Here is an 18,449-nt window from a genome sequence, read left to right as displayed (position 1 = left end):
ATTGACTTCACATTTTTGTATAGAATAAAGGTCATTGTGTAACAGGTAAGAAAGGTCATGGTGTAACAGGTAAGAAAGGTCATTGTGTAACAGATAATGAAGGTCATATATGTAACTGACATGAGTGATCACTTACGTAACAGAGAAACTCAGTTTGTAACATACTATATAGGAAGGTCATGTATGTAGCAGACAAAAAGGTCATGTATATAGCAGACAAAAAGGTCATGTATCTAGCAGACAAAAAGGTCATGTATGTAGCAGACAAAAAGGTCATGTATGTAGCAGACAAAAAGGTCATGTATGTAGCAGACAAAAAGGTCATGTATCTAGCAGACAAAAAGGTCATGTATGTAGCAGACAAAAAGGTCATGTATGAAGTAGATACAAATACCATGTATGAAGCAGACAAAAGGGTCATGTATGTAGCAGACAAAAAGGTCATGTAGGCCCCTATTTAGCAAACAAAAAGGTCCTGTATGTAGCAGACAAAAAGGTCATGTATGTAGCAGACATAAAGGTCATGTATGAAGCAGACAAAAAGGTCATATATATAGCAGACAAAAAGGTCCAGACTACAACAGAGAAAAATCAGAAAGGTCCTACAAATGAGATCCTGAAAAGGAATCCTTACATATGGCTGTCAAATACAGATGACGTTGATGGTTATCAAGGGAAAGAATCTAATCCAATCCAAGGGCCATAATCTTGTTAGGATGTCTTTGCTTCTGAATGATATCATACTTCTGTATAAGGCCACAAGTTTTGGCGAGGCTGGGGGTTTAGCCGTACCATCTCGCTGATGTGTTTATTTTTTTTTAAACAGTGTATTTCTGTTAATGACAAGATTTTATAATTAGATTTCAAATTTTTAAGTATCGATGATTTTTTATTTAAATATTAAAAAATTTAAACGTTTCTTTAAAAAAATAAAACAATCATGAAAACGGAGGGGAAAAAACTTTTTCTTGCCATGATTTATTTTCGTCTATCTTAATCTTTGGCTTTCAAAGATACGGTGAAGTGTCCTATATTTACCCAGAACAGATTTCCTATTTCGTATTTATCTTCGATTCTTGGACCTAAAAAAAAAACAAGAGAAGGTAATCACTAAAATATTGGAGAGGTTTGTGGGTAGGTTAAGTATGGCGTGCCTAGCTGAAATATTCAATGCGAAGAAACAATCTGATAAAAAAAAAGTTTACGAAATCTAGCCAATGGGTTGCTATTTTTTTCAGATCAAACAACCAATCAATATTTAGTCATACTACTCGACAGCCGCTAAACGTCCCGAAAGGATTGGTAAACCAATCAGGTTATTGATTGCATTGACCGCGACGCTAGTGGCGGGAAAAGGACTTGTTATCGCTCCACGTCACCGAGTCGAGAGATGACGTATGGTCACGTGTCAACTTGTGGAGCGAATATACGGCGGAGTAAAAAAAATTGAATACTGGTAATAGATTGAGAGCTGTTATTGAATGGTGAGAAATCTTTCCTCCGGTACGATTGGGGATATTTCAATACAGAGTAAAACATCAGTGGCGTAACAACTATATAACCAAAGTGGACAAAGTCCACGCCACCCCCCCTCCCCCACCAGTGTTTCTTCCAGACTTTTTTCTCCGGGGGGGGGGCACTTGAAATTTTCGGGGGGGCGGTAAACTTTCTTCGGGGGGGGGGGGGGGGGCGGACACTGTTACAAGCATATATTTTCTATATAAATTATATCAATTTCATTTCGTTTGGGGGGGGGGGTAAAAAAATTTCGGGGGTGCTTCGCCACCCCCCGAAGAGATGCCTGGAAGAAACTCTGCCCCCCACCCCCCAACCTCCAAGGCTCTTAAGCTGTTTAAGTAAATAAATCAAGCCCTCGAAACATCTAACGCTCTTTAAATTATTTTTTTTAAATTACTAGTATAACGTATGTTTTTTTTAAAATAAAGGGCGGGGGGGGGGAGGATATGGAGGGGCCTCCGTCTATTGACATGACGTTTACGGGCCCCCAGATGATCGGTTATGTCATTGAGTAAAATATTACTTTGGACACCAACGGCAGCTCTATATATCCATCAGCATAATGTTCATTGATGGCTGTATCCTAATTTAGCTTCACATAACATTTCTGTTGTCATTGAGTAAAATATTACTTCGGACACCAACGGCAGCTCTATATATCCATCAGCATAATCTTCATTGGTGGCTGTATCCTGATTTAGCGTCACATATATTACGCCTGGGTTATTGTCCATGAACGATGTCACACTCCACGGTGATGGGGGGGGGGGGGGGGGTGAGTATTTCATGATGTGTGAAGAGGGGTAAGGGGGTGGGGATTATAAAATGTGACAATATTTTTTTTTTATTTTTAAAAAGGAATGTTAGAAAGTGGAGCCGTTATTTCGCACTTTTAAAGCTTTTTATTAAAAAAAAATTGTAATATAAAGTGATTAATATGCTCAAGAAATCGGTGTTTTAAAAACCGAAAACGGAAATTTTGAGAGGGATGGGGGATTATAGGTTTAGGCGTGAGGTCATTTCGGGTGTCTAGCTGACGATGGTGATGGGGAGGGGGGGGGGGGATAAAAATCGTCAATAAAGTGTGACCATATTCAAGAATGACCCCTGTATCCATAAGATTTAGATTCACATTTGGCTGAGTCCACCAAACGGACAAGAAACAACGGTAAAAAAAAATATACCACGAACATATGACAAAAAGCTGACAATTTTTTAACAATAATTCTGTCTTTAAATAAGTGTAAAAAAATAGGATGTCCAAATTTTGAGTCTGTCAGAAATATGTACAAAAAATGTCAAGGATTTCTGGCATAATAATTAAATATTTCCTATTTTTGTTAGATGAAACCCTTCTATAACTTGGCATGAAAATCTTTTTTTTTTAAACTGTTTAAGCCTATTATACATTTTTATGTTCTCAACTTTCATTTTTACTTTCTCGTATACGAAGTATAGAGGAAATATTGTAATCGTGAAAAAATCGAAATAAAGATTTTCACAGATCTCCACGTTTTACACTAAGCGGGGGTGGAAAAACATAGTTTTTTCAATTTTGTCCTTATGTCTGTTTGTATGTGTGTGTCTGTGTGTCTGTGAACACGATAACTTGAGTACCGTTACAACTATGTTGATGAGATTTCATATTTATGTATTATATCATATTTGTAGTTCTGTATTAACTTTTCAGCGATTTCCGATAACCGGAAGTGAAACTTATTCTACTTTTAGTTTTTCTAAAGCCCATAACTTGAGCACTGTTTCAGATAGATGAATGGAATTCTCCCCTTCTGTCAAATTTCCGTAATTCCCGTTGACCGGAAGTAGTAATTTACGCTATTTCCGATTTCTCAAAAACGTTTATGAATTTATTATTTTAAGTACTAATAATATTCCGCACTATTATACACATTGTTTGCCATTCACTTGATGCGCAATTATTTTTTCTACGAGATTCTATTCTGTTTTAAAAAGTTGAAGTAAATAAAAATGGATTAAAAATCATGTCTATATCCCGAGTTGTCATCCCCCGTAGTGTTATATAAGAATAATCGAGACAGTTTAGGGGAGATCACTCCCGGTTTATTCAGCACATAAATTATATTGTTTAACAAAATTTTAAAAGCTAGCGACGATTCATCTGTTTTGATGTGACTCCACTAAACTAAAACGTTAACACCAAATTCGTTTTCCTCAATTTCAATATATTGTTTCTGTTTTAGAAATTCCTTTATTTACAAGTTTAATGGGGTGCAATTATCTGAAATCACTTGATTTAAAAACCAGTCGTAATTGGTTTGTCACTTGACTTGTATCTGATACACGTAAAGGCATATACTACGCTCACAAAAATATATCCTCTTTAATATCTTTAAATTAATTTTCATCTTCTAGAAGTGCGAGCTAATATTGAACTAGTATGTTGGTGCTATACGTTTAACATCAGCAATTAGTCAAATACGAAAAAAAAATATGAAAAAAAGAACAGAACAGTCACACTCTTTATATTTCTGTAGTGAAATATTACAGATGCATATCATCTCCTCTACCCCCCACTCCCGCATGCACTAAATATAATCCAGCTATCCACCCCCTCCCCTTCCATCTTGTGCATAAATCGCTGACGTTACCTCCCCATGGCCAAACCGTTCCGCCCACAAGGTCACGTGCTCCGGGGCGTGTCCTGACAACCATACATTATTAATCCCCTCCCACCCGGCAACTAATTGTCCCCACCCCCTCCCCCCACCCACGTTAACTAAAGAGCCATCACGAGATTCTCATTACGGCTCCAGAACCGTTCTAGAACACTCCGACAACAGCTGAAGGGCAGGTAAGAAACACGGACCATCTCATACGACCCCCCTTCCCCACCCCTCTTATCAAAACCTCTTTAATAAACGACGATAGTGCCACAGATACGACATGAACGCGAGGAGCTGAGTGCTCACTTACGCGCGTGCGACAGGTTGTGGCTTTGTGCTCATTATCCAACACACCAGATAACATCAGAGCCATTTTTTTTTTCAACCTCGCGCTGTTCAGCAGAACAGTACAATAGTAACACGTGGTGTAGTTATCTAATTGGAAACAGATTTCAATAAGTTTTTTTGTTAATACGAAACCATCATTTTTAGTCATAGTTATTCGCCCTTTTATAGAGTCTAATTATTACGATAATTATTTGAATTTAATTAGAACGGGAATGATTAATAAAGACTCAAAGGAATACCGATATATTTAACTGTGTAATCATATTCTTGGATACCCATTAGTTTTTAAACAATACAAAATGGCAGAGACTAACTCAAACATGACCAAACCCTAACTCAATATTGAAATTTGACATTGAGGTAAATTCAAAACAAAGCCTAACCCAATATTGAAGTTTGGCGTTGGTCAATTCAAAACAAACCCTAACACAATATTGAAGTTTGGCGTTGGTCAATTCAAAACAAACTCTAACCCAATATTGAAGTTTGGCGTTGGTCAGTTCAAAACAAACCCTAACCCAATATTGAAGTTTGGCGTTGGTCAATTCAAAACAAACCCTACCCAATATTGAAGTTTGGTGTTCAAAAGAAAGTTGATGATTGTGCTAAAATGACAAACTGTTCAAGTTTTTTTCTAATGTAAGAGGGAGGGGGTAGGAAGGGGATTCTCCGGACTACCAAAATTGAAAATGTCGTTTTAGGTGTAGTCTCTGGTAGGTAACCGTTGTGTATAGCAAACACACAGACACACGTACACGCAAACACAAACACACGCACTTACTGACAGCACACCAACGCACATACACGTACACACAGTGACACGGTCACAACACACACACACACACACACGGAAACAAACATACAGACACACTCACACAAATACAACACCTCCTCTGCAATAATAAACTTAACAAAGCCTGAAACAAATCAAAGCACGGAGATCAAAGACAATGTACTTTAGTCACATACGTATACAATATCTCTGTGTTAAAGTGTAAAGGCCGCGGGTATAATTGGTTTTTATTTCAGTCGCAGAGCAGGTTATTCAGTTTATAGCATTTAATATTGAATTAATAAAATAGGGTAGAGTACTCTAGGCTAAGGTTATTCAGTTTATAGCATTTAATATTGAATTAATTAAAATAGGGTAGAGTACTATAGGCCTGAGGCGTAGCGAGGGGGGGGGGGGGGCGGGGGGTGCGGACACCATTTAGGGGGGGGGGGGTGATACCAAGGCAAAAAATAGTAAAATATATAGAGAAAAAATTGAGGGGGGGGGGGGTGCAAATCGAAAGTTTGAGGGGGGGGGGGTGTAAATCGTAAGTTCGAGGGGGGGGGGGTGCAAATCGAAAGTTTGAGGGGGGGGGGGGGGGATGCAAATCGAAAATTGAAATTTTGTTCCCGGGAAGAGTCGCTACGCCTCTGGGGGGTGGGGGTACACACACACACGATTATGTGCCGCACCGGGTGACACCCGACCTCGCTACGCCACTGCAGGCTAAGGTTATTCAGTTTATAGCATTTAAATATTGAATTAATTGTATTAGAGTAGAGCAGTCTATCTAGAGCTTCTTTGGTTGGTCTGGTTCTTATCGATTAACCCTACCATAACACTTGTAAAATTGGAATCCCCAGTTACAGTAAAATTTAAGTTAAGGTTAAATGTCAGGGAAAGGTTTGGGATAATAGGGCGGGTAAGTAGGTCACTAACTAGTTCTATGGCTCATGCAGGTTTCATTGACCTCCTTACCAGCCCTATAGAGCTAAGCTCCGCGAGTTAAGCTACGTGAGTAAAGCTCCGTGAGTAAAGCTCCGTGAGTTAGCTCCGTGAGTTAAGCCCCTTGAGTTAAGCCCCGTGAGTTAAGCCCCGTGAGTTAAGCCCCGTGAGTTAAGCCCCGTGAGTTAAGCCCCGTGAGTTAAGCCCCGTGAGTTAAGCCCCGTGAGTTAAGCCCCGTGAGTTAAGCCCCGTGAGTTAAGCCCCGTGAGTTAAGCCCCGTGAGTTAAGCCACGTGAGTTAAGCCCCGTGAGTTAAGCCCCGTGAGTTAAGCTCCGTGAGTAAAGCTCCGTGAGTTAAGCTCCGTATAAAAGTATCGTTTTAAAATGTGTGACGTTTCTTGTGTTAGACTTGCAGTTTGGCAAAAGGTCCAAGCTAAACTTGACCAACGCGACTGATATTCTCGTTAGTTACAGCCACGTCTATCCTGCTTGACCCATCTTCCTTTTGACAGATCTCCCCAGATTTTTTCGGACTTCGTTTTTCCTCCCTCCCCCCCCCCCCTCCTCCCTTGTGCATGACATTCCAGTTCTTTCTTAGCGATACTGTTTTAGGTTGTTGTTTTTTTTTTTCAAGTTTTTATTAACTTAAATCCTTCGTCATGTTTGTGTTATCTGGTTGGATTCTTGTTATCATTTAAGGCCATCATCTGGTGGTATGTAAACAAACGACCCATGGGTAACCTATATATCCTATGTTGATGCACTTTTTTATGAACTTTGAGATGACATTGTGTTGGTGTTTATTTAATTAATTCTCGGTTGTGCCCTTTATGTTTTACTTTCGATAAAGATTAGGTCCATAAGAGAAACAATAAGTAATCTTTTGTAAGTTAATGGAGGGGGCATTTTGATTATTATGAGTTCAATGGGAGGAATTAATTATTAAATTGATTCTCCAAAAGTTAGTTTTGACTTGAAATTTTGTAGTTTTTGTTAACTTTATTTTTTTATTCGCAAGTTGTATCTCGCAAGAATTAATTATAGTTTTTTGTTAGGTGTTGTCCCACGTTTTCTTCACTTTGCATAACCAAAAAATTCACAATTTTTAATAACATTTTTTTTCCCATCTTCAGCGCTAAGTGTTCGGGCAGGCTTGTACATTCCAAAGAGAAACTACAATTTTTACATTCCGAGTTCTCCCCCTTCTGACGGAGTTGTCGTGGCTGTGAACACAATCGACAGCTACGTCATCGGGTGTGACGTGCGGCACACGTTTCCGGTCGTGGATCCAGACGCCGGTGACGTCATCGCTACACTCGCAGACAGGTCCGTCCACCTGAGGATACATTCTGGAACTTTCCAGCTGACAGGTAGGACGTTGTTTGTGACAGAAATATGCCCCGGGGGTCGGGGCTGCAGCTAATGGTGGAGGGGGGGGGGTAAGCAAAAACGTAGTAAACGTGGGTTAGAGAGTATTGGGGCGGGATAATCACATAGAATGTTTCATAGGAAAAACCACAGGAAAATTTTGTTGGCTAGACAAATCACGGGCAGAAGGTCATTGGAATAAAAAGATTTAAATAACATCTTTATATGTGTATATATACATATATATGTATATATATGTATATATATATATATATATATATATATATATATATATATATATATATATATATATATATACATATATATGTATATATATGTATATATATATATATATATATATATATATATATATATATATATATATATATATATATATATATATATATATATATATATATATATATAATATCTTTTCCCGTTCGAGCCCAAGTCATATGGGGCAGATGAAATAAATTTCATTTGTTTAAATGACCTCAGCATGGAGGGGGGGGGGAATAGTGTCGTCAGGGACGTCCTACAGACTCCTGGGATCCGAACTAGAAAAAAAAACATTTTACTTCTGTTTTTTTCCTTAAGTTGAGCTTCTTGAGCACATCTACAGACTTGGAGTCGAAATTCAAACTTGAGACTTTCGGGTCAGCATATGAATATGCATGATACATATTTTTTAAAGGGGCTGCTTGCTCTCTCCGAAATCTTCCACACCTACATAGACAATAGCACGACAGACGGTATTTGAAGACCGGCTCAGTCGGCATCCATTTGATAGAGGACATTAAGGAATTGACTGGGCTGTCCATTGAAGACTAAGCATAAAAATTGTTTAAAAGTCAGCTCTGGTGCCACTACAACCCCCCCCCCCTCATCCCCCACCCCAGGGTTTATGGGATTCTTGATTGACTGAAATATCAAAACAATTAATCAGATGTTTCTCAGAAAAAAAGGAAATAATACACTTAACATTTCATTCATTATATCAAATGAACATCAGTGTCTATTTTAACGCTAATGATTATGTCATGAGCTAAGATAAATAAGACGCATCCTTGACAATAGTCATTGTATGTACTGGATCATCTACAACACATCTCGTTACATCTAAAGATGTTAAAACCACATATACATACATAAATATATTTACAACTTTGGGATAACAAATATAAAAGTAAATGTTTTTCTTCCCCTTTATTTTTGTTCGTTTTTATATTTCCATTTTAACAAGTTGTATCTTTAACAAGTACATAGTTTTTTGTTTTTTTTTTTGTTTTTTTTATAAAAACAAAAACACCCTATTAGAAAGTGCAAGAGATTTTTATTCCCCGAGGCTACAATTTAAACTTTCGGCAGTCCCAAATTCAAACCATGCAGCCTAATAAATAATAGAATCTCTTTTCTAAAAGTTTAAACAAATCAATTTCTTTTCGTCCTAATACAATTACCTTTCCCAATGTTTCTCCTTACGGACTACTAGGTTAGGGGCGATCACTGCGGTTTAAAATTATACATTTATGGAGAAGTGTTGGGGTGCTTGGAAGATTCAACAAGTTAGATCTCTTTTAAAAGTATATAAGGAACAAAATAAATTTATAAGTAATCTCACGGTGGGGGCGTATTATTAAGTACGAGCCGACCCGCGGCGTATCATACGCCGCTATTTAGTTGTTTTATTTTATACTTTTCAGTAATTTATAATTTGTGAATTCGACAGTACCAATGTTGCCACTGAAAATATTTGCTTTAAAACACTACCCCCCCCTCCTTCCCCTAACCCTTACCCTACACCCCCCCCCCCCCCGTGAAAGCAGCCTCCTCTTAGTTACCTCCTGTAAGTTTAAAATCGTTTCAAACTAAATTATCTGCCCCTAATAGCCGTCACTAAACCCGGCTCTACGATTTGTAAACATTTAGTGTGACCACAACTCACCAGACAATGTGGGGTGGGGGTGGTAGTGATAGTGATAGAGAGAAAGAGAGGGGACTGCAAGGATGCGCTTGCAGCTTGTTTTCTAGCGTCTCCCAGAAGAGAATTATATATATAGATGATTCCAACCCCCCCCCCCCCCACCCGCCGTACTAACTAAAAAAATTAACGTTTTTGCAATTTCGAAACTTCAACAAAAATTTTCTAAATTCAAGAAATGAAGTGTATACTTGTCGTTTACAAGTATTCCTACTTGTTCTACGCTTGTAATATGTTTTTTTTAACAAACATCAGAAAGTTTATTGTTTTTGAGTAGTGTGTGGATTTGTTTAGACGAGATCTCCCCCCACGTACAAAGCTAACTCCGGGGGTTGAAGATCGCTCAGGAAAATATTGAAAACATGGGAAAATTTGAACACAGGGGACAAGTAGTTCACTCCAACTTGTCGAGGGCGTTTTTAAATTCTGAGGGATGTGGCAATTTCCGCCATGTCATGACGTCAAGTGGGACATGTCAGCTGACATTTCATGTGACTTTTCAGCAGCTTTAAGATGTACTCAAAGTGAACTATATTTACAAGATAGAAAACAAATTAGGTTGATACAAAATAGGAATTCTTCATATAACAGTTACCTATGTATAAAAATTACGGCGTGGCCTAGCGGTGGAGCTCAAGACTGCTAACCCGAAAAGTCTCGAGTTCGAATCGGGTTCAGTTCAGTGGAACGTCAATTGGTATCTAACTCACTATATGGAAAGTAAAGGCGGCAGGGCAAAGTGCTGACCACATTATCGCTTCATATGCCGAGGTCAAGAAACATAAATTCCACTTCATCTGCCCAATGGATCGTTAGGTCGAAAGAGGAATCTTTACTTTATAAAAATTACCCATATATAAAAATTACCTATGCATAAAAATTACCCATAAAACAACTTACCCATGTATTGAAATTACCCACGTGTAAAAATTACACATTTATAATAATTACCCATTTGTAAAATTTACCCATATATAAAAATTACCAATATATGAAAATATAATATAAAAAGAAACCTAAGACTTCTCATGGCTTAACAACGTAACATATTAGCTCCGGTATTAAGCAGCTTGGGCCACCATACTAAGTCATCTGTTTCACCATGCAAGGTTGTTTAGGTCACCATTGAAGGTCATTTATGTCACCGTCACTAGGTCAAATATCCACCAGCAGTAACAGCCGACATTGACCAGTGACCTTGAAACAGGAGCGTATAACGGACACCCATGCTATGCTAATACTGACACCTGACAATGGCGGCCATTTGTTCACGTGATGAATGGACGCACGCGCAAGCAGGCTGTCACTCGTTCTCCGATGTTTTCATTGGTCCATTTCAGACAGGGGACGCTACTCGCGCCGAGCGGAAGTCGAGATGAAAGCGGGAAAAATGTCTGGATGAAAATAGAATTTATTGCGTATTGATTTTACCCTAGGTGTCGCTGCCCAACCGGTGATATAAACACATTTGGACAACCAAAATCAACTTTTACTTTTTCTTTTCATGGCGGTTCGCCGGTATTAATTAATCCATTAGCTAGAATTAAATTCTCGTAAATCTTGTATCGCCAATAGCGATATCCTGAAGAAAATATTTTTCACCTATAGTTGATCCTCTCCCATTTTCGTAAACCTTTACCACATTCTAACCATAAGCTTAATTTGATTGCTCAAAGTGTGGGTATCGGCGTTAACTAATGAAAAATTATTGATAAATTATTTCACCATGAAAAAAGTTTCCCTTTCAAACCTGACGGTCTATGGGGCAAGTGAAGTAGAGTTCACTTGTTTCTGTGACCTAGGTATATGAAGAGATAGTGTGGTCAGCACTATGCCCAGCCGCCTTTACTTGAGACTTTCGGGTCAGCATATAAACATGCATGATAGATATTTTTTTTAAAAGGGCTGCTTGCTCTCTCCCAAATATTCCACACCTACCTAGGTATATGAAGAGATAGTGTGGTCAGCACTATGCCCAGCCGCCTTTACTTTCCCTGACAGGAGTTAGGTACCCATCAGAGTTGGGTGGACTCAGGGACTGTCTACTGACTTGAACTCGGATTCGAACTCGAGACTAACGGGTTAGCAGTCCAGCTCTCTACCGCTAGACCACTCCGTCCCACAATAATTATTGATAAATTATTTTACCATACTTGTAATTATTTCGTCATACTTGTAAAAGTAAAGATTAAGCTGGCTAATGAGGGGAAAAAAGTATTTTCAAATAGTGTTAAATACATTTTCTCTTCAATTTCTTGACATGGTTGTCTCTATTGGTCCTGCCTGTAAAACATTGATTAGAATCTGAGCAGAAAGTGTCCGTATTTAATTTAACGGTGTAAATTACAATGATAAAGTACAAATCGTGTAGCAAATAAATAAAAACAACAACCGCACCCACTAAAGAAAAACACAACAAGCAAAGAACTGTAGTCTGGAACTCAGAGGCCAGGCATCATATTGACTTTATCTATGTGTTTGAGATCTAACTTGACATTGAGCTTTACCTTGAACTCTACATAGACTTCTACCTGACCTCTACTTTGAGCTTTACCTTGAGCTCTACCTTGACCTCTACTTTTAGCTATACCGACTTCAAAAAAAAAAAATTCATCCTCTCATGTACCGAGGAAAAATGGTAATTTTCAAAGTGTGAAAAACATAATTTCTTAACTCAGCGTTATCCCCTTGTAATCTACTAAAATCCAATAAGCTTACGACTTTAACCCCCCCCCCCCATCCAAACAGTAGCTTAGCGAGGGGGGTGGCATATGTCTCCGGGCGCCGACCTTAGGGGGCGCCAAAATGGGTTGGAAAAATAAATTGAAAGGTTGAAGGGGGTGCAAATCGAAAGTTTGAGGGGGGGGGGGTGCAAATCGAAATCTTGAGGGGGTGCAAATGGAAAGTTTGAGGGGGGGTGCACATCGAAATCTTGAGGGGGGGGGTGCAAATCGAAAAGTTTATCCCCGGGCGCTGGGAAGGGTCGCTACTCCTCTGCATCGAAAATGAAAATATTCATCATCGTCAATTGCATTTATTTAGGGTTTCACTGTCGTCCTTATCGAAGTGCAGGGTAATGGAATTTTTTTAAACTGTCTCTGGGTGTGGGTGGAATATCAGACAGAAACCCTTGAGTTGTCTCCCGTCTTTGATACTTGGACGGCTGTAGGTTACCTACCTTGTTACGACAAAGTAGAACACTATGTTGACACAATTTCTTTCAGGAAAATCCAAGTTTTTAAAATTAACTTCAGCTTTAGTTGAACATGCTAGACTAATTAACTCTCATCTTAAATTAGTTGTGCTTTTTCATTACATCTGTTTATTATTGTTTTGAATTCCTAATTTTTTCCTTGATACTTTCAACTTTTGGCGCGTCGAGAATTAAGTCAGTGTCTACATCCGGTTTAACCACGGTGACGCGACGGTTCGACTAATGGTTCGTCTGCAGGTTTCAGACTTAGCTTCCCTAGGGAGAGCTGGTTTGTCCGTCACAGACTGGGGTAGGGGGAAGGGGTGGTATGGTAGTTATAGTTAATAACCTGTTGGAACTCCATGTTTTGTTAAGAAAATATAGGTCTAGGTGAAGTTTGATTCGGGGTCTTCCATATACGTACCAGGGTTAGGTTTTTTTTTTGTTCTAAGAGGTAAAATTTAACACCCCAGTATTGACAAACTGCAAACTGTCAATATTGAAGTTATTAAGTTGTCCGTACGCAAAGGTCAAATATTGACGTCTTTTTCAGTGCAATAGCCAGCTCTTGTTTTCACAGAATAGAGACGTGACCGCCTTATTAACTATGTCTTGAAATATCTTACAGTAAAGAATTAAATAAACAAATAGTTTTATGTTATTGTAAAATATTATTTTAATATTATCCCCCTTAAAATGAAGCAAAGATATATTCATACTTCCAAATTATAAATATATATATATATATATATATATATATATATATATATATATATATATATATGTATATATATACATACATATATATATATATATATATATATATATATATATATATATATATATATATATATATATATATATATATATATATATACACACATATATATATATATATATGTGTGTGTATATATATATATATATATATATATATATATATATATATATATATATATATATATATATATATATATATATATATATATATATATGTATATATATATATATGTATATATATATATATATGTATATATATACATATATATATATATATATATATATATATATATATATATATATATATATATATATATATCTAACGTGTTAAGCAAAGTAAACTTCATTGACCATTCACAGAAAAGAGGAACTATACACTAAAACTGCTGTGTAAGCATGCCGTGGACACACTGGAGTACTACAGACCGCTGACCCAGACCCAGATCTGGCTGCTGCCGTCACGTGACCAGCCCACCCTGGGGGGCTGGAACACCTCGGACAACGCCCTGGATGACCTCTGCCCCCAGGATGATGACCTGGCGTATGACGTCATAGAGAACTCGGGGACGGGAGCCATCCTCGACACCTTGGCTAACCACTGGCTCCCCGTGGCGCCCGTAGGGGTCGGGATCACCCTAGAGGCTGGTGAGTACAGCTTCTGATCTTTCCCTATATATATATAAATATATGTCACTACTTTTGTTGCTTGGTTTGATCTGGTTCAAGTTGATGTTTGACTCAACTTACAACCAATTCACAACTTTTGTTGCATGGTTTGATCTGTCTAAAGTTGATGTTTCACTGGTTTTTTGTTTCCATGGTTACTCTCCATCACCACAACTTACACCAAAGCTAAAACATCCGTCCTTGTGACACCACCCATGCAGCCAAGGGGGACAATTACTGTGTATACTGTATATTTATGCTTGCATTATCTCTCCCGTCTGTTGAATAATAGATTTCAGCCCAAGACGCATGCGCGTGGATGTGTTGTTGACCATAAAAGCGCACGTTACGTCCATTAAATGACACATGACCTTTGTGAAATGAGTTTGTTGTTGTATATTTGTTCTACTTCCCGATGTTTTGGGGTGTTTTAGTTTGCGCCCAATTCTAAGTATTGATTTTTTTTACATATCCGCAAGGGTTATGTTATGTGTTAGGATTTATATCCATTGACCAAAATTGAGAGCTGACTGTTAGATTAGAATAGGTTAGAATAGTCCAAAACGTACGGGAGAGGCTTGTGTGAGTCAATCCCGGGGTGTTTATGCATTGTTATCCCAAGGTCGAGTGCGGGTACAAAAGCTGAAGTGAACGACTGTAAGGGGCTTTTAGTTGGTAGCGGCTAGGGACGATGGCTGATGTGTAATGTGTAAAGATGAGAACAAATAAAGTATTGAACATTTTCTGCATTGAATACAACCCAGACGTAACGACTGGTGGCCAGTATTTGGGATCGAACCCACGACATTCGCGTCATCAGCCCGACCCAACCCTAAGCCGAATTCTTATTCTAGGCTTTAATCATGTCTAATGATATGACCTTGTGCTATTCGAATAGACCTCTATTAGACATAGTACGTGTGTACTTCTAGTATATAGAAGTTGAATAGGTCGATATCTGAGATTAGAAGAGGTTAGCCTGTCGCTCCTCCTGGGACATAGGGCGCTGACAAGAGCTTTCCAGGCGTCTCTGTCCTTGGTTAGGTTCCACAGCTGTCCCCAGGTGTATCCAATTTTCTTGGTGTGTTCTTCCAGGTCACGTGTATATATATATATATATATATATATATATATATATATATATATATATATATATATATATATATATATATATATATATATACGTGTGTGCCTGCGCACGTGCATGATAACGTTCAATCAGATTTGCTTCACAAAATAGATTTACAGTTTTGCACAAACATGTTTCAATGCAAATCCATTGTGTTCCTCCAGAACTCCCAGCCCTTCATTATTGAACACTGGGATAGGATAATTTTCTCTCAACATTTAGCTACCAAAGTAATGGTCTATTAAAACAGCGAGGTTCAATAACTTTGGACGTAATTCTACTGCTTCGCCAGAATTGTTCCGTTAGGTCCGGGAATGGATAATGAATAACTAAGTACTACAAAAATCTTGAAGAAAGATGCAATTTTTAAAAAATGTATTAATTAAAATTCGCTAATTTGTTATTTATGAATGTCGGATTAATGGTGTTCAAGGTTTTATTATTATCTCCCTTGAGTATTATGGTGTTCATTTAATTAATTAGTTTGCAATACTGGACAAAACCGAAACTCCTAAAATAACAAATCACTAGACAATTGTGTTTACATCAGAATTGTATGCACAATTATTTTTATTTTATATCTAAAAAAAACCTCGACAAACATAATACTATTTGTTTTTGTTTTTGAAAGTGAGATAAATAAATACACGTATGGATTTGCAATTAATGAGATCAATGTCAGATAATTACAATTTATTAATGATTTATTATTAATATTTTTCAAACATTATTTCAAATTTTTAATAAGTTTTTAATGAGATCCTTGAAAAATCCTTCAACAAAATTATTCCATCTCACTAAAGAAAGTAAAAAATTGAAAAAAAAAATTAAAAAATTTGTCGCACCTACTCTTAATCCACCACTGCTCCACCACTCCTTCATCACTGCTACCACCGCTGCTCCACCGCTGCTCCACCGCTGATCCACCCGTCATCCACCACTCCTTCAATACTGCTCCACCAATGGATTAACAATGCGGGGGCTAAGTCACTTTGCATGTACATTAAATTGATTGGATTAATTAGCGTCTGCCAGACGTTTTCCCTGCAAGGTCTCCCAGACCCAGACTGACCAATCGTTGTTGGTCTGGAAGTGCCGGGATCATCTCCCTAATTGGTCCAGCACTTTAGATGGCGTGTTTTTGTCTTGTCTGATGGAGCCCACTTCACCTCAGGCTGATTCTCTTGTTTTTGCTTGGTCACTTCTCTAGAGTCCATGGTGTTCAGTAGATTTTATAGTCAGTTCGGTATATTATTATTTTAGGATCAGTAAATATCAGTTGATAGTACTGTAGATGTGATGGTCAGACTCATAGATTCTATGGTCAGACTCATAGATTCTATGGTCAGACTCATAGATTCTATGGTCAGTTCCATAGTTGTTTTGGCCAGTTCAATTCGTTTTATTATCAGTTCCATAGATTATACAGTCATTTCAATTGATTCTATGGTCAGTTCATTAAGTTTAATAGTCAGTTCTGTATGGTTCGAGATAGACTTTATGGTCAGTTCTATAGATTCTATGGTTAGCTCCACATATCATATGGTCAGTTCCATAGATTGTATGGTCAGTTCCATAGATTCGATGGTCAGTTCCTTAGATTCTATGGTCAGTTCCATATATTCTATGGTCAGTTCCATAGATTCTATGGCCAGTTCCACATATTCTATGGCCAGTTTCACATATTCTATGGCCAGTTCCACATATCCTATGGTCAGTTCCACAGATTATATGGTCAGTTCCACAGATTCTATGGTCAGTTCCACAGATTATATGGTCAGTTCCACATATTCTATGGTCAGTTCCACAGATTCTATGGTCAGTTCAATAGATTCTATGGTCAGTTCATAGATTCTATGATCAGTTCCACAGATTCTATGGTCAGTTCCACATATTCTATGGTCAGTTCCACATATTCTATGGTCAGTTCCACAGATTCTATGGTCAGTTCCATAGACTCTATGGTCATTTGCATAGACTCTATCACAATCTTATTGTTTTTATACTACAGCGAACGACTGGCCAGTTTTTCCAACATAAACAAGAACAGCTTGTCAGATTGTTCTTTTCAAATGTGTTTTCTGACCTTAGGGCCTCCGTCGCTTGTGCAGACAGACTTCGTGCTGCTGTCTCAGTGCTCAGACAGATTTCGTTCATCAGATGTCCCGGGGGAGACGAACGTCAGCTCGTTAGAGAGAACACGAGATGTGTGAGGGGTGGGGGTGGCGGATGGGGGGGGGGACCATGGGGGGGGGGGGGAGATACGTAGAGACGTAGATTAAATTTACGGTCTGAGCTGGTAACTTCCTGGATAGATAAAGGTTTTGCTGACAGTCACACGAAGGCTGTTGACTTTTCTGTGCTGGACTCTGGGTATCCAGAGGCTACAGAAAGTAGTGCTAGAGGGTTGGGCTAGCGCGATACTCCAGTGTAGTCTACGAGTAGCCATAGTAACTGGTGCTAGGCTACGATTAGCTATAGTCACCACAGATCGCTACTGTCATAGCGTAGATATACTAGACTAGTAGAGGTTACTTATGTCAGTATGAACTTGACGGTAGACGATTTGGTGCAAGAGTATTGTGCGCGTGTTTAATAAAATATTTGTGGCGTGAGTGTGACGTGAGCATGATGCGACAATGTACCGATGACGTAGGAGGCAGCAGTGAAGTTAGTTGGGGGTTAGCCATAGTAGAAGACGGGCGTATTTTGATCTATAAGTGTGTGATAATAAAGTAAATGTTATTTCATAAACTATTTGTACTCACCACAGATGGCCTACGACTAGCCATATTCCCTAGATCTAGACTCCGGTTTGCTAACGTCATCTACAAGAGTGCTATCTTTAAACAAAACAAAGACAACACTGTTGTATTTTAACCAGCTAACTACAACGTTCTTTACAAAAGTCACCAAAGTATTAATCCGCCTAATTAGTCCTGAGAAGTTAATGAGCTTTGAATCTAATTCCATCTTCTCTCCGCCAACATTCGGCCACATTAACCCACGCAGAGATCCAACATTTCCCGCTACTTAATGGTGTCCTCTCTAATAAACTTGACGAGATCCGAGTTCAAATCCCAGCGTAGACACAAACGTGTCAGCTTC

The 18,449-nt window shown here is 38.3% G+C and overlaps 1 protein-coding gene across 1 annotated transcript in view; it reads left to right on the top strand.

Moving 5' to 3' along the window:
• The window catches only part of LOC131952656 (proto-oncogene tyrosine-protein kinase receptor Ret), a 116,812-nt gene that overhangs the window by 24,117 nt on the left and 74,246 nt on the right, over positions 1-18,449 (top strand). Inside the window, exons 3-4 of the mRNA XM_059315454.1 lie at positions 7,361-7,597; positions 13,907-14,191. Coding sequence (XP_059171437.1) covers positions 7,361-7,597; positions 13,907-14,191 — 522 coding nt within the window. The remainder of the gene's footprint in view (positions 1-7,360; positions 7,598-13,906; positions 14,192-18,449) is intronic.

This window comes from Physella acuta, unplaced genomic scaffold, assembly GCF_028476545.2.
Source record: "Physella acuta isolate Inbredline_101_S28 unplaced genomic scaffold, ASM2847654v3 ptg000008l, whole genome shotgun sequence".
NCBI lineage: Eukaryota > Metazoa > Mollusca > Gastropoda > Physidae > Physella > Physella acuta.
Note: the sequence above shows the minus strand (reverse complement) of the source record. Positions and strands in the feature narration are given on the sequence as shown.